Below are 27,964 nucleotides of genomic sequence, written 5' to 3'. Positions count from 1 at the left end.
TTTGTTTTGTCATTTCTTTTCATGTCCTCTTTACGCATCCACCTCAGTGCTCTCCTCTGACCCTGTGCTCCCTCTCCTCAGCACCACTGTAACACAGGGGTGAATGGACCTCCACCGCCCCTTCAAGATGGACAGCTCCTCCTACCTGCCGGCTCCACTGGCCTCCCCCGCCCTGATGGTGCTGGCCTCTACTGCCGAGGCCGGCCGGGACGCCTCTGTCCCCTGCCAGGCGCCCCGGCCTTTCGGTGTGCCCGTCTCCGTGGAGAAAGAGCTCCACCTGCCCTTCCCCTCCCCCTCTTACACCTTCGCCTCCATGTACCAGCGCCAGGGCCCCATGTCGGGAGCCTTCCCCTCCAGAGACTTCCCAGCCTCCCTGCTCCACCACCTGCACCCCCAGTTCACCCCACCCAACCTGGACTGCTCCACCCTGAGCATGCTCAACCACAGTGGTATAGGCGCCTTCAGACCCTTCTCCTCCCCGCAGGAGGAGAGAGAGTCTGGGCTCTACCAGTCGGCGTTCACGCCCGCCAAGAGGCTGAAGAGCTGCTTCCCGGAGTTGGATGGCAAGGAGTTTGACTTTGGCTCCCCGGGAGGCTCCCTCAAATCCGGGGAGGACACGGGCAGGAAGCTGTTCTCCATGTCTGGCCTGCTGTCTGATGGAGAGGCGTCATCCAGCCCAGAGGAGCGCAAAGAGCACAGTGAGTACACACACACACAAACACTCGAAAACTCACAGAAAACACACATTTGACACATGTTTTGGTATGTAAACACACAGCGCTCTCTCCCTGCTCCCATCTGAAGCTCACACACGCACGCACGCAAAACACACACACACACACACACACACACACACACACACACACAAAGTCACTCATGTCACATTTTATATACCAGGTTTAATCTGCACATCAAAGACCTCACTGGCCCTGACATGACACGGCAGGTGACATTTACATATCCCTATACGGCTGCATCAACTAATGGTGACAAATTGAAAGGAGCCTTTGTGAGTAAAGACGTATCTGACTTTTTTCCTTTCCCCTGTTGCACTTGTCTCGTCTTTATCGTCTTGTTGGACAAAGTGTTTACAGCGACAGGCTCTGACTGACTTTGACACAAATAAATTGAATGGTGTCACTTGTTCAGCTTAGTGATCATTAGCCACATATGACCATTAGGCCTATTGGAAGTCAGACTTTTTCTTGGTGGCTGAGGAACACAAATACATGGGAGCGTGTGGAGGGTTTGACATAGGAGGAGTGAGAGTTGGAACGAATGACACCCTGTCAGAGATAACGAGGTGGCAGAGATAGAGAGGAAAGGATGGAGGAGGAGAGAGAAGGAGATAGAGAGACGCAGCGATGCGCCTCAGCCCTGAGCATCCCAAAGACAACCCTCAGCTCAATATGGCCGCCCACACCAGCAGTCTGATTTGTTGACAAATGAGTGGGAGAGGTGTCAGTCAGTGCGCCGTGGAGGGAGAGACGCTCCTCATTACTCCGGGGGATAATTGCCCAACGACGCAGGGCCACAACACTCGCCTCACAGGGAGAGGGGGGTGGAGGGACAAGGTGCCGGGAGTCAGGGAGGCAATGCTAGGCATGATGGGAAATCAAACCCCCTCAGTTGGCAGTCGCCAAGGGGAGCGCCTGACAGATGAAAGGGACCAAAGAAAGACAGAGAGAGAGAGAGAGAGAGAGAGAGAGAGAGAGAGAGAGAGAGAGAGAGAGGAGAGAGACAGAAAGAGAGAGAAAGCACCCAAAGGCTCGGAAGATCAGAGGGGGACACCATCGAAAATAATGACAATGAGAAGGGGGGGGGGCTCAGAGGGGGGTGAGGCAGGAGAAGGGAGACGCTGATAGGCGCTCTCATACATATCACCTAAAGGAAACTTTCATCCCACACATAAAGGGAGGGAGAGCAGGGACGAGTTGTCTTAAGAAAAGTTTGGATTATGTGCCGTGTGTGTGTGTCTCTACGCGTATGTGTGTGTCTTTGTTGAAACTTGCTGGTTTTGTCGCCGGGTGGCGGCTGAGTGACAGGGCCAGGGAGGCGGAGTGGCAGGAAGGAATCTCAATATGGAATTTTAATAAGGACGGCAAAGGGAAGAGATGCCAGCCGGCACGCTGGTGTGAGAGGTGTGTCTGTCTGACAATGTTTGCTCTGTGCACTCGAGCATGCAAGCTCCCCTCACCTCCTGATTTTTGGGAATCTCATTTGGGGAATGTTGACAAGGACAAAAGACGGGGTGAAATGGAACACGGGGAGCAACTCTGGAGTTTGGGAAATAAAAAAAATGGATTTGTGCATGTTGGAAGCTGCTTTTCCAGCTTTATCCAATTAGATTGGAGCTCAGGCAAACTAAGAGCTGTAATGCAATTGAGCTCCCTGCACTTTTCTAAGTCTGACATACACTTGTTCCTCTTCACTGGGTAGCAGACAGTCACTTCAGGACCCAAAGTCTTAAGTGTTAAGCTTGAAATCTTCTTGGGGTTGTGAAAGTGTTCCTAGCGCTCGCACACTGCAATGGCAATGCAAATTTTTACCGAAGTACAAACTAAACCATAAAAACCTACTCTTGTACTTTTGAAGTTTTTCTTCATGATTTAAATGACCTTTTGTCTTGGGGTTTGCATGGTCTCCCCTGGTCTGAATAGGTGTCCTCTGAGAGATCCATATTGGGTATTTAGAATAACTGAATATTTTCAAGAATTGTCTGTGGCCACCCAATGTTCCTAAATATATTAGCACGGATCAAATTCAGAACACATTAGTTATATGAAGTGTAATATAACTAAATGTCCGTACACATTTTTAAAGATTTTTTTTAACATGAGGTGAAATGACGACGTCAATCTGCATGCCTGGGAGCAGGTGTCTAAGTACTGTAGTTCCTCTTGTAGCTCAGTCTTCACAACATGCAGGTAGGGCACCTCTTCCAATCTGCCTCATGTGTCGTTGCCGGTGGATGTCTCCTCCTGTCCATTTAGCATCCATCCTGTAGGTTTTTTTCCCTCCCAGACTTGCAGACTTGTTTTATCAGGGAAGGTCTGAGACGCACGGTGTGCTCTGACAGCTGTTCAAACAGCCACGCTCGCTTTCAAAGGGCAGATGTCTTCACTGGAGCGAGTCATGCTTATTTTCCTCAGGGAGATGCTTTCCGCCGCAGGCCGAAGCTGGAACTAAAATGGCCCTTTACCAGAAACACGAGTTGGGAAACCTGATGAGTGGAGTGGCAAAACACACCATATTCAGACACTGACGGAGTGGTGTGTGTGTGTGTGTGTGTGTGTGTGTGTGTGTGTGTGTGTGTGTGTGTGTGTGTGCTTTTGTATTTTACTGTGAAGGCAAAGCTGAGCGAAAGCTGTGTTAACTCGAGCCAGATGTTTGAAAGCGCCTGTGTTGTGATAATTGTGTTGCAACGCAGCGAACTCCTGGATATGGCTGGTCGGAAAGTAAAAGCCTTCACCTGTAGAGTGGACAAACATCCACTAAGGACAACAACACACCGACTGATATAACATGCCAAAATGAACAGGATAGAAAATGATCTCATGTTTCAGCTTGCATGTTGCATATTTGGTGAAACGGCCCCCACCCTGATGCCAATCCAAAGCCAATAAGCACAACTATACGGTGCAACTTTACAAGAGACATATTGTCAGTTTGTGTTGCTGGCGCATGATGTTATCATTATTTCCTGTCAATGCATGTCATACAGATTACATTTCAAAATGTAGCTTTTCTTAACAACATGCTCGTCAACTGAACAATACACTGTACATTCAAAAGGAATGGGAGTTTTAGTATTTATTTGTGAAATGCGTGTCTCGGTGTGTGTGTCTGGCTTGGCAAGGTGAATCATGAAAGCCTATATAGATTATCCGTTCAGCATGTATTGAGTCTGACTACTTCACCACAACAAAATGCGTGCAGCAGGCCTTTGAATCAGACACGGACTGTCAGAGACTTCTCTCGCTGGGATGAGATGGCACTAAGAGACTCAGCAGATCTTCACCTGAGTGAAAAGAAAATCCTGCAGGAAGTTAATAGAGGGGAAACATGTCAGCGTAACACACGCTGAGGATTCTCCACCAGATGCGCTCAGAGCGTAAGTGTCCTCCACGGTCGGTTATTCATGGGATGTTAGCGGACAAGTACAGAGCTGAAAAGAATCAATAACACATAGCTTCATCTTAGATTTGGCACATGGATTATCTCTCCGCTGTATTTTGATGGGTTAGAGCATGTGTGTGTGTGTGTGTGTGTGTGTGTGTGTGTGTGTGTGTGTGTTTGTCGCTGTTTGAAGGTGGGTGTCTGCAGGATATGACTTAAATTTGAGTGTATCACTGTTGTTGTGTGAAAATCTCAAATCTCCAAACATTTCAGGGAATTAATGAAAGCAGGGGTTTTAGCTTGACTGTTTTTTAGATAATGTAATTGCTTAATATACACAAAGCCAAATATCGCAGAACCAAACCATGCAGGAGCTTGTGGTTATTCAGTCTTAAAATCATGAAAATCGTCAAAAAGACGCTGTATTCGAGTACTCATCACACACACTTATTTGTGCATATGAGTTGGTATGGTATATTGACTCCTCTTTCCCTCCACCTCTCGCGCCACAGGCACACACGCACGCACGCACGCACGCACGCACGCACACACACACACACACACACACACTAGACCGTATACTGTAGATGTGTGTGCTGATTTGATAACAGGGGTGGGTTGTCTGTGTGCTGTGTTTTCTGTGTAGCAGTCGTTGACGGCCGCTCGTATTGAGTGGAGCTTCCTGTTGAAAGACACAGTGTTTACATCCCAGTGGCAGACCACAGGAGATCAATAACAACCACTCGATGCTCATGCATACACATATAGTGACTACAGCCGGCTATTATTCCCAGGGTGTATATGCCCCTTATCAGGCAGACTTGCATGTGCACTCCATGCATCAACAGTCACACTCACCATATGCTCGCACCTAGTTCTTTCTTTATTTCATTGTGTGTTCGGTGTGAACTGTCACGAACAAACTTTATAAAGAAAACTGAAGCAATGTAGTAATAAGAGGCACTAAACACAAACAACGCAACTGGGACTTTTGGCAGATAGAAGCAAAGAGGGAAAAAGTGGATCAGAAGGAATTCATAAAGATAGAGAAAATAGAAACCATGAAAGTGTGAGTGTTTTTCAAGCATGAACACAATGTTTCAATGTTTCAAACACCATTTGTTGAACTCATAAAACAACATTGAAAAGTAACCTCAAAGTGGAGATACAAAACGTTTGAGCTTGGATTCAGCCTTCAACCTTCTCTGCACCTGACGGCGGCGCATACTGTATAGCCACAGTGTTGTCCAGTCCATTCTGTTTTTAAAGCTGCCTCGTCCAAAATAAGTGACATCTGCAACCAGCCCTGTGTCTCGACCACACTGGTAGTCTCGTTCTTGATTTCAAACACTGACTTGGAGGAAGCATTACAATATTAATGGTGGTCGTGTTTGATGTGAGAGCAAGCGGTGGTCGACTGTTCCCCCTCCTGTTGTGATGCTGGTTTGTTCTCCTAATGTTCTCCCAAGTAAAAGAGGCTTTCATCCTGGCAGGAGGGGAACACTCTTCTCTGCTTCTTACCTCCTTGCCTTCATCTTATAAGGGCTGCAGAGAGGGAACGTGGAAGTATTTCCCTCATGTGTTCAGATTTAAGTCTTGTGCATATGTGTGTATGTGTGTGTGTGTGTACAGCTTCCATGGAGGCCAAGGTATAGCTTCAGAGATTTCAGAGTGTCAGGCTGTGGGACTAAACTGCTTGTCGGACGGCTTGACAGGAATTTGCTATAAGTCCGGCAGTAAGCTTTTACAGTAGCAGGGGGAAATCTGTGTGTGTGAGTGTGAGTGTGTGTGTGTGTGTGTGTGTGTGTGTGTGTGTGTGTGTGTGTGTGTGTGTGTGTGTGTGTGTGTGTGTTTCATGGTGACCACCAGCACCTGTCAGACAGGCCACAGAATGTTCTGCCGTAACACGAGTCGTAACACATCTTGAAGTTGCTTCATCTGCCTCCGTCCCCTGCTACGAACGGCCCACACTAACAGCGCTGCTTCTGTGTAAAGAGAGGCTGGAGTTTGCTATGAAGAATAGAAAGACAGAGAGACGGACAGAAAGAGAGCAAGACAGGGAGAGGGTCATAATGAGTGCAGGGCCCAGGGGTCGTTAAAAAAACAGCCTTGTTTTAAAAGGGGCCATCTTTCCTTTTTCCCTCACTCCGCTTTCCCCTCTTTTTTCTCCACGCACCTGATCGACTTGCATCACTGCTGCCTCTGATCTCACATCAAAGACCTGGTTTGTGTATGTGCGTGTGTGTGTCTGTGTGTGTGTGCACGTGCACGTGTGTGTGTATTTCTACAGATTGAAACGCATGTTCGTAAGAAGTGGCACACGCGCACCCACACACGCGCACACAATCTCACATCCTGTCCCCGGAGCCTAACAAATCAGTCAGGCAGATAGAGAGGGCAGGAAGGCCAAACTGTGGGGTTAAACACATGCTGCAGAGGAGCAGGGCAGACAGACAAGCGAGACCACACCAATCCCACACGCCAGGAAGCTATACTGTATATTATATATAGTACGTGTGTGTGTGTGTGTGTGTGTGTGTGTGTGTGTGTGTGTGTGTGTGTGTGTGTGTGTGTGTTGTATTTATGCGTGTTTGCCTTGTGTCACCACGCAAACCTCATTACAGCATGTCACTTGTGCTCGTTACAAGTCTCCCAGCTGTGGAGGAGCTTGACAAAAGCCAATAGCGTCAAAGGCGTGCCAGGCGTGATCGCTTCACGTCCCGAATACATGACATCCCAACATCATTCAGGATTGGCAGCCATTGTCATATGTGCATTTTTTTGGTATTTTTATTTGAATTTGAATAAAAGGAAGACATCTTTAGGAAGCTGCTTGGTGACAGAAAGGGAAGATCAGAGTATAGACGTGGGCTGTATAGCATTTACTCATTCTCTATGCCCTGTAATACAATTCACACATATATGAATAACTGTCACTTACTACGAACATATTTTGATTATTATTTGGTAGAATGCACATCCATAACATGCATATTAGCAGAAAATAAATGTTATACTTTGAACACTTATATGAAAAAGTTATATACAAGTTTTTATATAAGGCAGGTCAAACTAACTTTTGCTCCCTATTTATTAAGAACTTGTATGTGACAGTTCAAACATAGTAGAGCACAGGACACAGTGTATATTACTTACACATGCATCCTTAAAATCCACTTATCGATTATGTCACTTCAAGTGCCGCTTATGGCTGTTCACAAACTCCCATGAACAGTCATCAGTAGGGGTGCACCCCTGCCTTAGAGGTCAAAGTTTGCCAGTATTGACCCCTCACCCCCGCTGTGTAGGGGTGTAAACACTCCCCCAATTCTCCTCAGAGAATAGCATCGGGTCTGGGCCATAAATCACAGGCCTGATAATTGATAGGAAAACAGCAGTCCAGCAGTATATAACCTTTTACGTGTCGTCTCAACTCTTTATTATGGTGCTAATGAGTGGCCGTGGATCAGGGTAAGAGCCGCGAGCAAAGTGGGTCGGGGGGGGGGGGGGGGGGGGTTACCTCAGTAAAATACAGGCTGGCTACTTACACACACACACACACACACACACACACACACACACACACACACACACACACACACACACACATACACATACACACATGTCAAAGGGCAGGCAGACGCTCAACTACACACAGGAAGTCACTCACACTGAAGGATATGCGCGTATGCTAACATTCCCTCACACACACATGAATATGCAAACCCACTGGCACACACACACACACACACACACACACACACACACACACACACACACACACACACACACACACACACACACACACACACGCAGAGAGAGGCTCAGCAGTGTCCATTACATGCTGGCATTAGTATGGAGATCGTGCTAATTGTCCCCCACAGACCACACAGGCTGTGTTCGGCGGGCCCGCTGTGAGTCTGTGAGGCTGAGTAAGAGCAGAGACTCTGCTTCACACATCCTATTGTCCTGGTCGTGACCCTATTAGTGCAATTACAAATCAATCACTGAATGATTATGGGATACATGCTGTGGATTGTTTCAATGCAAATGACACCATTATCGAACATCAATTGTCTTTTTTACTGCTAAGGCTGTATTGCTTTGGATAACACTGTTAAATATCCACCATTATAATCCCGTTCAGAGCAAAATGAAAATGTGACCAAAGGCGATTATCAAACAAGTTTAAAGAGCAGTTTGATCTCTATTGAGAGAATCAGTTGAAGTCACGTCATCTGAAACAGGTGTTATAACTGCACTACTTTTTAAAATCTTTATTGGAAATTAATGGAAATATGGAAGATATTTTCAAATTTTAGAAGGTCAAAGTATAACTGGGCACAGTTATTTGATGAAAGTTATATTCAAAAGTCATATTAGACCGGTTTAATTGTTGATGTTTTTAGCTAATATTAGTCTTTCATTCATGATGCAGTATTGGTGTCACATGAGATGCTTTAATAAGATTTTTTATTTTCAATTTACACAATTAGGGACAAGTATGAATTCATTATACTGTTGGCCGATACATTTTCTTCCAACCAAAATAATAATACAATAAATGTTATTTTTGGCATGAGAATTGTCTAATGTATTATGACTTAATTCGTGTAATCAGGTTAAAAACCTTAAAAACCTCTGGGAGAAAATGTATATTAAGTTTTTCAGTCGTACCTCTTTAAAACGTGCCTTTGGAAGGTGTGTCTTTACAGTAGTATTTGAGTTTTATCATGATAGTCCAAAGTTGTTCTTTTTACTGGTGTGATACTATTTACATGAGGTATTTTCAAGCTATTTGTATCTATTAACTAAGTAACCCTCTGACTTGACTTGACTTGAACTGATAATGTCAATAATAAGCTGAATCCATTTGAGATTGGCTGATTGTGCCTGAGTGGACTCTTGGACTCTTGGACTGGTTTAGTTTTGCTCTGGGTGGGCTGGGTTCGGGATCCTGCAGACTGGAGAGAGTCCAGTCTCATTAGCAGCGGCTCACAGCTCCTGATCAGTGGAGTAGAGGAGATTGAACTGTGAGCGGCTCCTGTGTGTGACCCCACAGAGTGAGAACACAGGGGAGAAGATCTATACCCGCTGGCGCTGCCACAGGCTTCTTTGTTCTCCTGTGTTTGCTGACAGAGGAGATCGGAGGGGCGTATCGACGATGGCTCACACTGCGCTGCGCTCACCCGGGCTACACGCCGTTGTGTGTGTGTGTGTTTGTGTAAATTATAAATACACCAGGACATACGCACACACTCAGAAATGTGTTTGTACACACAACGCTACCCTCTTTACTTGTCTTTTTACAAATCCACCTATATACACAGACACACACACACACACACACACACACACACACACACACACACACACACACACACACACACACACAAAACAAAACTATCCAGTTTCCATTCTGATGTGGAGGGTCGTCCGTCCACTCAGTGTTGTATTTAAGCTCAATATATCTTTCTTTTAACAAGGCTTCAGGGTTGGGAGAGTGGAGTCATTCCGGTGCTGGGATACCACACACAACATGCAGAGATGCTGTGCCCTTCATCCTCAAAAGAAAATCATCAAAAACCTCAAAAACATTATTTACTGCTCAACTTTGTTTGCAGTGTAATGCTTACACAACACACACACATTAGCATTCAAGTGCATAATTAAAAGCAAAATGTGCAGCTATTTTACTTCAACGTGCTTGAAGTCGGCTGAAAATGACAATGAACATGAAAGTTTCATGCAATTTCCCTACTTTTGTGAATCATATACGATATAACCTTGTCCGTATGCTGTAATGCTGAGACTTTTCTTGGAAAACCAAAACATCTGCTAAAATATTATAAGAATAATTCACACGTTACAAGTTATTTGATTTCTACTACTTCTTTTAAAAGAAATAGTTAACCTTTCTTTTTTCGCTGATTCTATCCTCCGATTTCTTCACCTTTTAATAAGATTATAAACATAATCATAATCCTCAAAGCTCAGTGCTTTAAATGCCCCTGATTCCTCTTTGCCTTTGTGTGTGGATTTCAGAAGATAAGCGGCTCAATCACCTGTATCTTTTCACAATTTGATGATAATACCATCGTCATCTGCTCTAATTGTTTGCTCATCCAGGCAGACACAATAACATCCTTGAGGAAGTGTGACTAACCCAAACACAGGTGTATCACAGAGCACCAGGTGCTTGTGTTGCTCTCGTACCAGCAGCAGTCAACACAGTGTTTCTGACTGTATCAGATGCTATCTGCAGGAGAGGTGGGAGGGACAGATGGTTTATCTGCAATGAGGGGATGGACGCGGGGGTGACTGGAGACCTTGTGGCACTGTGATAGGCCGAATGTGATGCAGGGTTTTCTTTGGACATAAATGTATAGCATATGGCCTGGGAGAACAAAGCTATTTACATTTGGTTTGAAGCATACTTTTAGGCATACAAACTTTACTTTAAGTAGCTCTTCCCGCAAGGTGCTGCTCCCTATAACGGCTGAAGTTGTCAGCTGCTCACCTGCGCTGCACAAAGTGAATGTGGGACAGGTGTGTGAGGGGAAAAAGCAGGTGGTTGTGTTTTCTTTGGTAGAGCAGGATAGTGTGCGCACACAATAACATAGATTGATGCATCTCACATTTTCTAGCAAATTTGGTGTGGTGTTGTTTTCTTCATACTCATTTAGATTGCAAAAATCAATCCCAAGCACAGCTATTATAAAATGTCAAAAAATAACTTCAAAGTCACTTAAGATCAGTAAACTGCTCATCTAAGTGTAAAAGGCTTCTCATTTGCATCAACAATTTGTGATTTTAAGGAGGGTTGACTCACTTTGTTGTTTCCCTTTAATGGTCTTAATGACATCTGTTGCACACTTAACAGTCATGTTGAGAAGACTGAACCAGCTGACGGAACATATCAAAAGCAAAGTATATAAAATAAATTATAAATTAACGAAAAAAAAACATGTTGCTTCACTAACTTCACTCTAAGGCTGATCATCAGCTAACCTGATTATTTCAAGGACAAGTTCTTGAGCTGATGCTCTACAGAATGTGCTTGTGGTGTTGTAAAATTCTTCATTATTAATTTTCATTCTTTGTATTTCTTCTTTCCCTTTTTCTTCTTTATTTTCACAGCAAACTAATCTGGAGTCATAATGACAGAATTTATGTTCCCGAACAGTTCCCCTTTTTTTTGTTACATGCTGCACTGGGCTAATTACTGTACTTTAAACCTCTCGACGCCATCTGGGAACCTCATCTGAGTGTTCAGAATGGGCCTTGTGCACCTGATAGAAGGAGTAAGAATGCAGTTAATCCCAAAAGAAAAAAAAATAAGAAAAAACATACATTGACTGCTAGCAGCGTTCAGTGGTGTTCAGATTGCTCCCTTTGTCTTAGAATTGCCAAAACTGTGCAGTTTGTTTAGGAAGCTTGGGAATGTGATGCAGAGCCCTGCTGTGTGTGCCTGTACAACACGAAATGTGTCGGAGTTGGCAGCGCAGTGACCACTTGATGCAACAGTTTCAGGCGTGATCTCAGGGTTTTTTTTTATTTCCAAGGTATTTTGGGAAATGTAGAAAATGACTAACCAAACACCGAAAGCTAGAGAGCCTTCTGTGCCTGAAGGAAATTGTTCAGAACTGATCAAATATATAATAAGAACTCACTTAAACAGTCAGTACCGTTTATGTAGTTGTACTTTTAGGACTGGTGAGTGCTTTTATAATGAGTTATAATTAACAGTGAGTTCTGCACACAGTGGTACACTGTTTGTCCAAGGCTGTTTAAAAAAATTTAGTACTTGATTCAAGCAACAGAGCGATCGTCTCATTTTCTCCTTATTAACCACTAAATGAGAGAGAGAGAGAGAGAGAGAGAGAGAGAGTATTAATGTCTATAAGCAGCGATTAGTACACATTAATTAGCAACTAAAAAAAAATTGTTTAAAAGTGAAACAAAGTGTTAGATTTTCAAAATCTTAACATTGTAATACATTGTGGAATAAAAATGTAAAAGAGTCTCCAAAAGACAGTATTTAAGTTCTGAAATAACTGCAGTATTAATGATTAATGAAGAATACAATTAAGAAGTTCTCTCTCTTGACAAAATTCAACCCCATTAAGAGTTACATTTATCACCTCAGATTCAGGTCCTGACAGTGTGATACGGTGCTACAGAGTTGGATCTTTGTACATTTCAGCCTGTCTAGTGAGCACAGGTTGATGGCATCAGAATGAGTGACAGGACTACTGGTGAACAGCTCTGTCGCTGTCCACAGCAGCTTCTTGAACCAAAAGACACCGGACCCAGATAAAAAGTATTACCTGGAATGGCCGCGACGCATCATGACGCTGTTCAGAGCTCATTTTAATAGCCAGTTCGCTTGGTAATAGAATTTTTTTTAAATACCCCACATCTGCAATAATAAAATGGGACCCTACCTGACCCAATTGCACTAAATATAATTTGGACCCCATCCAACTCAGTTCATGGGATCGATCTCAGATTGGAATCAAGTGAACATGTGAAAACCCTTTCATGTTCATTCATGTTCCAAAAATAAAGAACTTAATTGGCATGCACACCACTCTGTCCCACCAGGAGTCATCAGTGTTTCAGAACAAAGCTCTTCAAATGTTTTCCCATTAGGTTGCGCGTAAGTAGCCTCATATTAGAGCAAATACCCAAGGACAGGCCTAACTTTCCCCCTGACTTCCACTCCCTCTTCCAATCTGTAAGTCACTATCAAAGATCATTGAGCCATGCATCTCAATGAGGGCCAGATTGATTGGATGGAGAGAAGCGGAGGCAGGGTTCGATCTTTGCCCTCAAGTCCTGAGAAGTGAAAATATGGTCACAGGGACACAGTCACACGGCAACCCAGTCCACTCTCCATCAATGAGATGATTGGACACATGCATGCTGAGCCACGCCTGCACCTGATAGAACAAACGTATTGAGTAATGGAGAAGACGAGAGAGAGAAAGAACAAGAGGCAGAGGGAGAGAAATTGGAGTTTTGTGCACTGATTGACCTGTGGTCACAGAGGTTATGTCCATTGATCTGTAGGGCAGGAGAAAAGGGTTTTAGCCTGAGGTGCTTCAGAATGAGTCTATCTGGGGTTTAGGAATCCTGTCCATTCCCATCAGGAGCTTTTTCATCATCTGACTCCCCAGGACTTACAGCTGTTGTCCTCATAATGCACAGAGCACTACAGAGGCCAAAGGCCAATCAATGTTCCACAAGAGGTTGATACAGATCTTATTAGTCAATGAATGATCATTAGAGGTCTAACGAGGCATTGATTTGTGAATAGGCCAAAGGTTGCGGTGGTTGTGGTGAGTGTCTTTAATACATTAAACACAATTGATTGCAGAGTACGAGAGACACTGTATTTTTTGAAGGATGCTGGAATTAAATCGGACACAAAGAGATTTGAGGTCAGGCCAGGAGAGGAAGTGTACCTTCAACTCACCGTTGAATGTGGTTAGGATTGACCATAGAGCCTAGCAGCAGATTTGTCTTTTATGTATTACCGGTGTAGCAAATCTGCAATTAATAAAAAACAGATATCTAAAAGTAATAAGTCAAAGGCAACTGGACTGGACTTGCTGTTTCAAAGGCTGTAGCAGCAGCCTTTGAAAGCTGAGGAAATGACTCTGCTCATAGCAGATGTGTTACAACAGGGCCTATTATGTTGCTCATTAAATACCCAACCTCTCAATAGGCCATTATTTCCCCAATAAAAAACAAACGGCGGCCTGCATACTTTCCCCTCTCCCCCCTCTGCTTCAGAGGTTAGTTCTACCTCACAGACGGCAAAAAACCCTGACTAATATCCTGCATGTGATGCTTTTAAATAGGAAGCAGGCTGCAGGATAGGGTGGGGTACAGGTGTGGCAGGAGCCAGTGGCTTTTATAGCCCTCCATCTCCTCTGAAAGTGTGCCAAGGACCTGCCTACACAACCCACCGCCGCAGTATAAGCCGCCAAGCGTTAACTTTACTCCCCCTACCAATCTCTACATGCCTACTGGTTATATAGAGTCTGTGCTTGTTATGACTTTATAGAGGGATTTCTGATGTGCTTAAAGAATTGTTTGATGATTGGGATAATGATGCCAGTTGGAGTTGTCTCAGCACTTTATCGCTAAAGAACACTGAGAAAAACGGCCCAAGCCGTCGCAAAGCGAGCTCCACACATTCTCCCCTGGATGCATGCTCGTACGTCCCCTGCCATTCAAAGCCGTCTAATCCTCCTCATGTCAATCAGAATTATACCACGTCCACAGGTTTGTCACCGGGGGGACGTTCGTCACCACATCTCCCCTGCAGAACAGCCTTTTCATGCCCCAGCATAATGTCAGCGGGTGACATCCAGGCCTGATGTGATGTGGCATTCACTAAAGGTCACATTAGGCATCTCCGCTCTGTCTGCGTCAGCAGAACTGGCAGCCGTCATATGGGCGCTGGCATCGGCCATTACCCAGGCCCTCGGGGGGCCTCCATGCTTTGAAGATTTGTCAGTCGGATTCTGATCTCTCTGTTTCAGTTGGCCAGCAACCGACATGGGACAGTCACATTGCCCATCTTGAATCAGAACAACAGAAACTGTATTTAACCATCAATCAAATACAAGGGAGCCCAGGATGACGGCGATATCTTGTTTTCTTTCAAAACATGAACTTTACAATCTCATGATGCTCTTGAATGGGGATTGGGCATATATATACCACCGTATTGATGGGTTGGCCGCCCCAGGGGTGTGTTCTCTTCTAATCCAAGGGGAGATAAGATAGAGATTGTATTCAGGCATGTTTGTGTACGCTGCTTATCTGTGTGATTCAACCTGCAATTTTTTTTATGATTTATCTTCCATGACAGTCCAAATGAAATTTAAATTTCGATTTTACAATTCTTGTGCCACTCTCATTCACACAATTTGTTTCATAGCATCTAGACTTATAACAGGAAAAGCATTTTCCCAAGTAGGATCAGTAAGCGAAGAGAGCAAATGGCAGCTGGACAAAAGCTAGACATTCAGGAAAGGAGGTCCTGAACTGGCGAGACACAAAGCCAAGAAAAGGGAAACAATCCGAGACACAGAGACAGTTGAATCCATTAGGAGATGGGTCAGCACAATCTGGCCAAAGAGAGGGCCAATCCATCCGAGCCAGTTGCCGTAGTGAGGGAACAGTTAACAAGCCCCACAGGCAGGTTTACAGCCCCCTGTTGTGTGTCTGAGACCCCCCAGGCTGAAGAGGGGCAGAGACTGACTGATACTGACAGGGTTTATGTGGGGCGGGGGTGCAGGGCAGTGAGGGGATAGAGACATGTAAAAAGGTGGTCATGAACCAACAACTGTCACTTACGAGAGCACAGCACAAGCACCAAGTCAAGCCTCAGCAACAGTAGCCTATATGCACACACACAAATACAGACACACTCGTCCATACATCCCAACATGCCCAGTCCCACCCCATTAAATCAGATGTTTGTGTGGAGCAGAGGTGAAGGAGGAGGAGGTGGGGGGCTGTAGTCAGAGGAGGGGGACTTATCCAAAAAGTGGTCCAATAAAACACCTGAAAATCAAATCCCATTGCTCTTATCGCAGCGCCATTCAGAGACGTTATCTGTGCAGGTAATGTGGTTATAAATTCAATTTCAGCCCAGAGATTTCATTGTTTACTGATGCCTGCATGTTCCAGGCGGCAGAGCGCAGAAAGCCCGGGAACGTTCGATGCGTGTCGGGAAAAGTCATTTAGGCTTTCCGCGAGGGGATGCAAAAAAGGCTCGCACGAGAGGGAGGGAGGGGAGGGTGGTGGGAGGTGAAACCAGAAGAGCTGTCACTCTCTCAAGGACATCCGACTCCAGTTTCTATTTTCCTCCCCATGTTTTATTTAGAGGCCATTTTGTCCTATTTGGTTCCTCATTAAGGGGGCGCATATAGCTCAAACGATGTCAGGGGACGGCACTTTCCGACAGACACCGGCATCATAGCTAGTCATGTCTCTTGTCATTTGCACTGGACCTGGGGAAAAGTGTTAGTTCAGTGTTGAGATAATAGGGTCCACATGGAAGTTCAGTCCACTCTGCTCCACTTGAGTGGTCAGAAACTGTCAAAAATACTAAACTGTTTGTAATATTCTATACAATAAGTGTAACATTGAGATTGGCCACCCTGTCAATTGTTTTCCCTTGACAGTGCAGAGATGGGAAATTAGGTGCATCTTGCCTACTAGCGCTCTCCACGTGATTGATGGGTTTCAGAAGTAAATCACCTCATCTACTAGGTAAAATCTTGATATAGTAGAGCTCCTCCGGCTCCCGGCTGGCTGCTTATGGCGGTAATCCATCAGTGGGGCCCAATGGGCCGAGTGGCCCTCCTGGGTAATGTTCCTATTGACAGCTTATGATGTCAGGGGCCATAGCAGTGTGTCTGTGTGTTTATGTGTGTGTGTGTGTGTGTGTGTGTGTGTGTGTGTGTGTGTGTGTGTGTGTGTGTAACCTTATTTTACTCTCACTGCTGCTGTCTGTCAATAGTACAGATGGGTCTGCTGAACACATACACAAACACACGTGAAAACTGTTCTCAACTGCAAAGTGTCACAGTGGTCTAAGGTGCTACCATGCAATCATCAACATCCCCAGTTTGAGTCCAGCTGGAGGCTTTTATTGAACGTCATCCAAAATCACTCTCTCTCACTATTTCCTGTCACCTTTCTAATGACTGCTATCCAATAAACGCTAAATCCCCTAAAATCTAATACAGAAAAGTCATTTAACTGCCAAATCTTATGCTTGTTTCATTTGTTAATCAATTATCTGAATACTCTGTTTGTTCTTCATTACTGTTCCTCTGTTAATGTATGCAGGTGTGTGCAGTGACTTTGACGTGTTAGCTTTTTAATTTTACTTAAAGACAAAATACGAAATATAAAAAAGGAAAATTACAGCACGCTTGCCTGACTTCTTAATGAGGTTTTAGTTTAATTTAAACTTTGAATACTGAATGAAAGCTTAATAGAAAACTCATTACATGATCTCCCCATGGTGAACTGCAGATTCTCTGTAGCACAGATAATATTTTCGTAGCTTCAAAGACCAAGCCAATGTGATTTTTTTTTTTTCCTGTAACAACTCTTTTAACTGTCTTCCTGTCCTACTATTCAGGCAAAGTAAAGGTTTTCTATGATGCCCAGGCCCCAGTGTGTCCGGTCTGCCAGGCAACTTTGCGACCAGGAGAGCTGCAAGAACACATGGCGCAGGAGCTGACCAAGCTTGCCCAGCAACAACTCAGGTATCGAGATCACAAATGACCATTGTCTTATTTCACTCCGCTCACATTGTAATTCAGCAAATCCTCTTGATTTTCTTTTACTCTCTTTATTCAACACAATGATGGGCAAGTGCTTTCATCGGTTTCCTTTTTCTTCAAACTTTGACACATCCGCCATTTACCCATTTGTCATTTTCCTTCTGCGAGAACTTTACATTTTGATCAGCTTTCAGGTGATAACGGTGATGTTGACAGATTTAGTAACTGGAGGCCCCCCTGTCCCCCTTTCAGTTTCCCCAGGTGGTATCTCCTGTCTTCCCTGTCACCTGCATGCAGTGTTTACAAGCTGCCTCATTGTTCCCTACATATTTCATATTACAGCCTCCAGCCTCGAGGTGACAAATCATACAGCGGGCGGATAATGTCCTGCTAATGGCTGCTTTGAGCCCTACACACACACACACACACACACACACACACACACACACACACACACACACACACACACACACACACACACACACACACACACACACACACAGAGTCTAGAAACATATACACGAGTACCAGAGGCACATGAGCACACACACACACATTACCTGCTGCTTAGACCAGAAGAATGATTCCTCCAATAAAGACATTACACTCCAAATCTGCTTAACCACAGCTCCGTGGACAGTAATGGTTTCAAATTGAACTTGGCCCACGGGGACACTGTGAATGTGTGCTTGTGAAAATGTGTGTGTGTGTGTGTGTGTGTGTGTGTGTGTGTGTGTGTGTGTGTGTGTGTGTGTGTGTGTGTGTGTAAGTGTGTGTGTGTGTAAGTGTGTATGTGTGTACAGTATCTGTGTGATAGACATAAAGTGTGAAATGAGGTTATACACAGATTTAGATACATATTCAGACAATGTAAAATCAATTGGTTATTTACAAGATGACATTTGAAAGACAATATTGTGTATGAATATTGGAATATACTGTAGTTGATTTGTGCCTGCTGGTTTTTATTTTCAAGCTTGTTTAACATATTTGTATCTGTTCTCTTTTCTCTGCAGTGCCACTCCAGCGCAGCACGACCACCTAATACGTACGCCCAAGGTAAACAGTTGGTATTCTCTTGTATTTGGTGAGACCACAGCATCTGCCATCCTATCTTTGACTGTCCTCATCTCTGTCCTTTCTCCTCCTTCTGTCCAGACTCTTACGCTCTCCCTTCACATCAAGCGTGAAGGAGGTTCTCCCACCTCGTCCCCTCGAACGTCTGAGGATGGCCACTCTGACCGATACCAGGTGAGGTTTAAAGAAAAATAACAAAAACTTTTTCAGGAGATTCTGATTTTCAGCTAGTTTTACCTTAATGTTGTAGGCCAAATGTTGGTACTGATACAATTGGTTAGTGCACTAAAGGAACACTGGATAGCTAGTAGTTAGCCACATCATAAAAAACGTAGTTGGTGTGGTGCCAGTGACTCACCAGTTTTATGGGCTGAGGTTGATCAAATGTGTGATGTGCTAAACACTCAACACCATACTTAAAAGTAATAGATTCATCAAGAGTTGAGTCAAGTCAATTGTATGTGTGTATATAAGTTCACTTAAAGGAACAAGGGTAACACCCTCAGGAGGAACAGCAATGGAGGGACGGACAGACATGCAAGATATGTCATGTAAGTGTTATCCATGATAAGTAGAAGAAATGAACACATCCAGTGTGTAATTGTGTCACTGCTGTATACTGTGGAGCTTCTGCCCATTTAGAAATGTGAATGATAGTTTAAATTCCACATGAAAATAATTGGGGTATTTTCCTTTGTGTTTGTTGCAGACGTTTCTCCGTGTGCGGGCCAACAGACACACCAGACTTAATGGTATGTTGATGCATGCAGAGTGAACCAACTGTTGTATTTCCTTGCTGCTGACTCAGTTTGTCGTGAAGAGAACGCTCACTACACGAGACCGTGTCGGGTCTGCACTTTTATAAATGGCTCTAAATGAAAATTAAAAAGATATATACTTTTTTTTTAAACATCCAATTTTCCTTTGTTTGCGCTGATGCGACCAGTTGTGTTTTTGGTCCCAGCCCCCCTCCCTCACCAGTCGTTCAGATATCACCCTTTTTTTCCCACCACATCTCCACTGGCCTAGCGCCCACACGAGCAGAGGAGCTATTAACCTTTCAACTTTGACCTCTTGATATGTTAACAGTCGATGACCTCTGCTGGTGCAGGTGCTACGTCAAATCTGCCCCATTACGCCCCCACAGCGCAGGAGCCCACCTAGACTGCACACAAGCTGGTAAGACACACCAAGAAGCACTTTCTCCATCATCAAGTTGAGCCGCTGCTGAGTACTGCAGCAGTGTCTCTATTTAAAATAAAGGACTCTTTTTTTATTAAGGGCTTATAAGTTAAATGTAATGGTGTTATCATTGTATAGGAAAAAATAACTGACCCACTTTCTAGTGAAAACCATGTATCTCCAAAATGTCAACTTTTCATTAAAGGGGTCAAATGTTTTAAGCTTCATTCCATTAATTAGGGGTTGTTAGCAAAGTGACGATCAGAAGAACAATTGAAAGGATCAATGGGGAACACCAGGCAAGGGGAATCTTTACAACATGATAACTCAAAATCATGTTTTTATGAATCGCTTAAAGCTGATCTGTGAAGCGAAGTAAATGATCTAAAAAACCATCAGTGAAGTGATTACTCACAACTCATAACACCCTCATAAAGGGCACCCTTTTAGAAAGTGGTACCAATTAAGAAAACAGTAAAATGATAGACAAACAAATCATAAAACAACCAACGTTTCGACTTTTAAAATTGGTCTGCAGTAATCCGACCATCTCATTTTGAACAGTGAAATATAGCAGTGTCTCGTCGCTGAATCAGACACGCCGACCTGCGTGGCATCCTTTAAACTGCGGCTGACATCTCACTACTGTTATTATTACCGCAGAGATTCTCCGGCTCTTAGCTGACTCTTCAAACTGCCACTGCTGTCGAGGTCTGTTAGCCTTTATTGGGCCTTATAACAGGACAGCATAATGAGCTTCTAAATACATGTCAGGGAGGCAAAAGAAGAAGGCGGGAGGGGGAGGAGTAGATGAGGGGGGCTCTGCTGTTGATTAATCAAAGTCTCTCTCTCTCCTCTCTCTGTTTGATGAGCTCTACCTCATCTATGACCGTCTCTTTAACCCTCATTATGTTCGCTGGGATGGCGGCAATCGGGTCACATCCACCACCTCCCCCCCCCCCTCCAACCACACACACACACACACACACACACACACACACACACACACACACACACACACACACACACACACACACACACACACACACACACACACACACACACACACACACACACTGTCATCCAGCTGGAATTAGAGGGCCCTAAAACTTAATGTCCCCTTATGCGATCTGCAGTCAGTCAGGTGGCAGTGGGAGAGGAGGTGCAGTTGGTGTTCTGCCATGTTAACTTTTATATCAGAGAGAAAGATGGAGGAAGGAGGGCGGCATGGCAGGAGGGTTTTGCATCCACTGCAGTTGTTGTGTATATGCATATGTAGAGAGAGAGAGGTTTCCCAGCTGAACCTCAGGGTCTGAGTGTGAATGTGGTCGACTTTGTTGTGGGATTGTTTTGCAGACACAACTAACGTAAAATGTTGTTTTTTGTCTGATGAGCACAACTGTCCCATCATCGACACCACCCATCACGTTCCCGATGTTTGCTTTTAAGATGGATGTTATTTACCATCGTGCATCTTTCATACAAGACATACAGTAAAATGCATGAATCTGTCAGTGGGAGTTTGAGCCATTCACCCATTACCTTAAGCCATGCATTTATTTTATTTTATTGCTTTAATTATTATTTTTTTTTACTGTAATTAGCAGAGCTACTCCACAGTCTTTTCTATATACTCTAGCAATTGCATTCTGTGGATGGGAATGTACTGTGGTACATGTCTGTCAAAATATGATGTTTATAATAAACATGTAAATGCAATGTAAATTGAAACTCTCAAATGACGATTACACAGTGGGCTAAAATAAGTCAATAACCTTATTCTTAAAATGGTAATGGTCATACAAACAATCGTTGGGTTCGGGTTATTAATGTTTTTGACCCTACACAATTGACCTCACAAACTTTCTCTAACCTCCTCAACTTAATGTTCTATCTTTTTGAGAGGAACACACATTCAAATTGCATTTAAAATATTTGTATTTTAGGACACAGAGCACATGTAAAAAATAATGTGTGGACATTTTTCACCCTTATTAAGCATCTATGAAAGCATTTATAGCACCATCTGATCCATCTGCATTGTCTGTCTGTTCCCAGTCAGGATCGGAAAAATGAAGCGGCGAAAACCAGAAGAGGGACAGGTATTTTTAATTTTTTTGTTTCAAGAAAACAGATGAAAATGTTCCTTTTATATGACATTTCTTAAGTAATCAGAGATATAGCAAGGACAGACATAAGTTTGATAGAATGTTGGTGGTCCGTACCCTTACGGCCCCCCTCCCCTCACCCTGTTGCCTGCTATTGTTCCTGTGGCATCAGGATCACTGTCATCTCTCTGTGTATCCATGTGAATACACTGCCGGCGTTGGTTCACAGCTATGAAAACACAGAAGCAGATATGGAGCTGGAGGCTGTGTGAGGCATACTGATGTCCTGTGTGTGTGTGTGTGTTTTAGGAGTGTTCAGCAGACTTGCCGCCGTTGGAGGAAGGGTGGAACGAGAGGAGAAGGATACAGATGACGTCTATCGTGGGAGGGTTTAAAGGTAAAAGAAAATATGTGTGTCATCAACGTACAGGCCGTGTGTGTGCATGGTGTATGATCTTGTTCAGTGGGGGGTGAATGACGTGACTGAGTGGCAGTTGAAAAACCACTGAACTTTTCAGTCCAGATTACGAGGGAGCAGGATGCCTCGAAGGTTAGCTTGAAAAGTAATGGTGACCTGCAAACTTGTCACACTGTGACTGACAGACACAAGCAGAGGGGTAGAAAGACAGGCAACATAACATTTTGTCATTCTTGAATTCACCCATGTTAAGATAAGATAAGATAAGATATACTTTATTCATCCCAGCAGGGAAATTCAGGTGCTACAGCAGCAGCCAGCATACATATATATTTACACAACACAACACAACACATATAGGCCTACATACATATCCCACCTCTACAAAAAAACATGAGCCCACAATATATAGCCAAGATGAGAAAGTGGTATGGATAGTCCCTGTGCATAAGTAGCTGTTACTCGTAGACAACAGCACACAAATACTAGCCCTGCCAGTGCATAGTATGTTGACACCTTAGAAATAAGACCAGAACTACCATGGCTTCATTTTCCTTTTAGATGCAACTTCACACAACAGTTGTTTGAAGAGCAACATCCTCAAACTCTCTTTTGATGTCCTTGTGTGAATATGTGCCCCTTCAGGTGCAGTGCTGGTGAAAACAACCTCTAAGGAGTGTCGAGACAGCGATGCAGACCTGGACGTGGATGGGGACTGTTTGGAGTACGGCCGAGCGCAGTATCCTTTACACTGATTACTTCAACTTCACTGTTTATTTGAATGTGTATTTGACCAACCCTTGAAAAAAAAATCTGAATCATAGAAAATAAATTCTTATTCTCATGTTCAAGAGCAATGATGTCTTGGAAAGTTGGAATCAGATTCAATGGATATTGATATATTTTTTTAGGTCTTAAAAATCTTTAGACAATCTTTTTCAGGATTTTACAGGTTATATACATTAGGAGGAGTTGTACTTGTTGTCAGCCTTGTGCTGTTCTAGCTTTCCTGACCTTTGTCCTCAGATACACAGAGACAGATGTGATCCCCTGCTCAGGAGAAAGCTCCAAGGAGACATCAGCTAAGTATGTATCATGCCTGATAGAGTCTCATTCACAGTAGATATTCAATTTGATACAATCCTTATCACATTTTTTTTTTTTTTTTGGAATGTTAATCATCTGTTTGGTGATGTATTTTTTTCAGTAGCAGAACATTGTCGGACTCCAGAGTAAACCTTGAATTTTCCAAGTGGTCGAATCAAGGTGAGTTGGGCGAATTCTCAGGGAATCAATTGTTTAAATAAGGAAAAAGAAAAAGAGAAGAAATTACTCTAGGGAATTGTAAAGGGAAGAAAGTATCGGAGGTAGATGCTTCTCATGTTTTATTCCATCATTCATCTGTTTTATCTCTTTGCTTGTTGACTCAGGGAGTCCATCTACCAGCAGTGGAGAGAAAACGGACGGCAGCATAGCTGGCCTCCCCAAAACCTGCAAGAACGCTGAGATAGAGAAGTGAGTTTTTACAATAAGTCACTCACTGCTTACGATACACAGCAAACATGTCGTCTCCAGAGAAACCCTCACTGCTTACGATACACAGCAAACATGTCGTCTCCAGAGAAACCCTCACTGCTTATAATCACGTGTCTATATGTAAGTGATGTGACATACTGTAGGTTGCGATTTACACTTGTTTTACATTAAAAGCTTTAAAAAATCTAAGAGGGTTTAGTGACTTAATATTTTAGACTTATCCTTTCAAGTAACACATTTGTTTTTAATTGGTATAGCTAATTGAATTTGTGTGGTCTCTATTGAATGATAGGCTAATTTTGTTTGTTTGAGTAACATTGTACTTTTTGTTATGTTCTTTGTGTATATTTACATGGTGTGTGCCCTAAAACACAACAACTGAAGTTAAAAATTAATCAGAAACCGTGCTTCATACTCATAGTGTAGTTTAAAAAACTGTAACAGGTGTGAATAAGCCAATCAGAGTGGAGGATTGTATTTTGGTGTGTAGCTCTCAGTGTTATATCAGTTTATAGTAGCCTACATGCCGCTGCTCTCACCAGCGTGACCCACAATACTGTATTGCCGTGATGATATCATCAATCAAGGTCTCAGCAGGCAATGCTCAAATGTACACACATTTCATCACACTTAATGCATTGTAGCCCATCTGCCTCACTGTACAGTATGTCTACATGTATAGCCTATCCTGTAATTGTGCCAGTGTTTGTGCATATGTCTATATCTGTGAGGGCCCTGACACCTCACCCTGCCATGCCTGCATATGATAAATGAGACAGCGAATCCAGCCAATGTGATAGCTGATAAATTTCATGCTCAGTGTCCATGTTGGCCAGCGAATAATTTAATCGGTCTTCGATTTATAAATTACTCTCCGGTGTCTGGCTAAGTCAAACACCCTTCTCACTCATCTCCCCTCCTGTTACTGTGTGTGTGTGTGTGCGTGTGTGTGTGTGTAGGCTCTCAGAGGATTCCACGCTTACCAGTCTGGATGCACTTAAGGCTCGGATACGGGATTTGGAGAAACAGTTGTCCAAAGGAGACAGATTTAAATGCCTAATCTGCATGGTGAGTACGAAGGCAATTTTAAGCGACAGAGCGGATACAAACATTAAAGATAACAGCCCAGTAATGCAGGAACCAATAATATTCCCATGTGTTAATTTACTGCTTTTTCTGCTTTTCATCATCATGTTGGGCTGTTGATAAAACACAATATCTCTATAAGAGAATGAGTTATAAGTTAGACCTCTATTTTAAAAACCAGCCCATTTCTGGGAGAAGTTAAATAAAAAAGGTATGTCGTGGTTACTCATCTACGAGCCCACTGAATGCTCTGTAACTCTGTGCTCTCCAACTCCATACTAGCTGAAGAAGGCGAGAAGACTCAACTTACTGATTGTAATTCCACATGGACATCTAGTGGCAGCTTTTTGTGCTACAGCTAAGGAATCATTTGTATGTGTTTCTTATCTCTGCAGGACACGTACACAACCCCTCTCACCTCCATCCAGTGCTGGCATGTTCACTGTGAGGAGTGTTGGCTTCGAACGCTGGTAAAATATTTGATTTGCATTGATTCACGTAAACATAAAAAATGTAATAAAGGAACCACCAATGAGTGTGTTTGATAAGTGTCATTTTTTCTTTCTTTCTTTCTTTCTTTCTTTCTTTCTTTCTTTCTTTCTTTCTTTCTTTCTTTCTTTCTTTCTTTCTTTCTTTCTTTCTTTCTTTCTTTCTGTCCTTTTCAGGGAGCAAAGAAGTTGTGTCCTCAGTGCAACACCATCACTTCGCCTGGAGACCTGAGGCGGGTTTTCCCGTGATGCAGCCACTCACAAATATGAGGGGAGGGGCCTCTTCTGTGTTCACTAAGCAGGGGTGGATTTGTGGGCAGCTGGCCTGTCATAGACTTCCACCCTCCTCCTCCCTTCGTCACATCTTCCTGGTCATAAATGTTTGTCAGTGTACTCCACTAACATCCACTAACCGGCTTTGATGGCTTGAAGGACAGCAAGTGTGAGCTTTGACCTTTCCCTACAGCCCTGTACCATATCCATGTTCCTGCTGGAACACTAACTGGATCAGAAGAAACTCCGAGCTCAGGCACTGAAGCAAATAGAAAAAAAGAAAAGAAAAAAAAGACCTTTGGGACAATATTTATCGATTTTTGTAACCATTTTTTTCAGTTTTATGGGGGATAAAAACTAGTTGGATTACATGCAAAGCACATGTACAGATTTTTTGCGTATGTTTGGATTGGTGTGTATATGATGTTGACTGTGGCTAAATAACCCGACTGTATCTACTGTACAGAGTTTGCTGCTTAGATCCTTTATTATTTGTTTAGCTCCTGTAGGTTGGTCACATTTAAAGTTATCTCAACACTTCCTGGCTCCTTTTTGTCTTTGTCATTGATGTCTTTCTTTGTATAACGTCATTTAATCTAATTTTATCAATGTTACTACAATAAAACGTGTGTCTTAAAAAAAATTCAGTATCGCAGAATATATTTTAACTGTTGGGATGGCATGAACTTTCACTTGTTGAATGTGTAGTGAAAGCCTTGTTGTGATGACTGCATGTGGGGTTTTCACTCTTTAAGAAGTGGGTCGGAGCAGGATTAGCCGTGCAGAACCCATCGCAGCTCATCTGGAGCCGAAGGACACTAAACCCTGCTATTCTGAGCTTCAACTGAGTGGAAGGACAAAAGAACATTTGGGCCCTGACACTACATGGTTCACTCAGAAATGATAGATTTCTTTACAGGAAATGGCACAATAAATGTCATTTATGATTTGACAAGTATTGTTTGATTTTATATAAACATTTCTGTAAATAAGTAATCATTACACTTCAGTACAATACCTCCTTAACCTTTACCTTTCAAAGCAAAAATCCAAAGTCTGGTGCTTGGTCTCAAATCCACACGTTCATTGTCACAGAGCGTCTAATGGGGTTGAAATTATCTGATGATCTGTTTAAGAAAATTTTTCTTTGCACATGCAGTCATGTGACCCGGAGTGGGCGGTGTGGATAGAGAACCGGCCAGTATTGCACACATGTGATTGGTCGCTGAGCTGAACTGAGGTGGAGTTAATTCAGACTGACAGTGATCTGCTTTAGTGAATGAGTCTGACAAACGCACATACACAATCATTGTATACAGTCTATACCAGGAGCATAGCCCGGGAATAATTTGCTATTGAACCCTTCTCCGACACAGACTGTGCAGCCGGTGTGAGAGAAGGTAAGGGGGAACTTTTGACTTGATAAAACATGAAAATAGTTATTAAATTTTATTATTTCATTAAATAACTTAAAGTTTTATGCACAATCCTAAAACAATTATTGTTAAACAGACACTAAACATTCACTGATGTGATTCATGTGACTTGTACAAGTGCAAGCCTCAAGTAAAAAAAGGTGCATTATATTGGTAGCTCACTGAACAGTCTAGGATTTAATTGATCCCTTTAGCTGTTCTTATCTCAGACTGCATATACATTCAAAATGCCAAAATGTTGAAGAGAAAGGTTGGATGTTTTGGGGCTCTCACTGACATTTGGCTGTATTATTTAGGTCTTACATTAACGATAACACTAAGTGAATTTATTCAGGATGAATCCCTGAAACGTCATTGGCTCTTAGCGCAGCAGGTAAACAGGTCACCGGTCCCGGACCCTGTGTCCCACCTGGCCAAGATCCAATTATTCCTGCTGAATGACCTGCAAATGACTTCATTAAGAGGCATTCCTTACATTAACCTCAGGGCCTCTGGCTGTCTAACGAGTCTGCAATAAGACATGAACATGTACCAATATTTAAAAAGAGGATATTACGAATTATTAAAACACACACTAATAGTAGAGCAAAAGTCAGCTTTTAAGCCTATACATGTATTATTCTCCTTGACAGTGTAACCATTAAAAGAAGCTTGGATCAGAGGATTAGCATGTTGGATAGTTGTGATGGGCTTTAGTAGCACTGCATGTGTAAAGAATATGTAGAAGAGGGTTTTCAAATGCTTAAATGGTGTTTTAGTCAACAGATCAAAAATTATTCATTCTGAATAAAATAAACTGCCCTGTATCTTGTTCTATAAATGGATGCCATACCTTAAGACTAACACTGACATGGAAGATCTAATTTTAAATCTGCTAATGGCTCATCCTGTCGTCCCCGTCTCTCCCACAGCCAGAACA

General features: G+C 43.2%; 1 protein-coding gene across 1 annotated transcript; it reads left to right on the top strand.

The window, feature by feature from the left end:
- Positions 1 to 103: 103 nt before the first annotated feature.
- Positions 104 to 25,585, top strand: rnf220b (ring finger protein 220b; the record flags this gene model as incomplete). The annotated part of the gene is made up of 15 exons (XM_080033165.1): positions 104 to 698; positions 17,297 to 17,423; positions 18,458 to 18,500; positions 18,606 to 18,692; positions 19,228 to 19,270; positions 19,608 to 19,697; positions 21,759 to 21,802; positions 22,118 to 22,205; positions 22,872 to 22,965; positions 23,253 to 23,312; positions 23,434 to 23,492; positions 23,657 to 23,741; positions 24,722 to 24,830; positions 25,244 to 25,318; positions 25,514 to 25,585. The coding sequence occupies 15 exons, from the start codon at positions 104 to 106 to the stop codon at positions 25,583 to 25,585; spliced, it is 1,671 nt and encodes a 556-aa protein (XP_079889291.1).
- Between the last annotated feature and the right edge of the window lie 2,379 nt (positions 25,586 to 27,964).

This window comes from Ammodytes marinus (genome assembly GCF_949987685.1).
Source record: "Ammodytes marinus genome assembly, chromosome: 8".
Classification (NCBI taxonomy): domain Eukaryota; kingdom Metazoa; phylum Chordata; class Actinopteri; order Uranoscopiformes; family Ammodytidae; genus Ammodytes; species Ammodytes marinus.
Note: the sequence above shows the minus strand (reverse complement) of the source record. Positions and strands in the feature narration are given on the sequence as shown.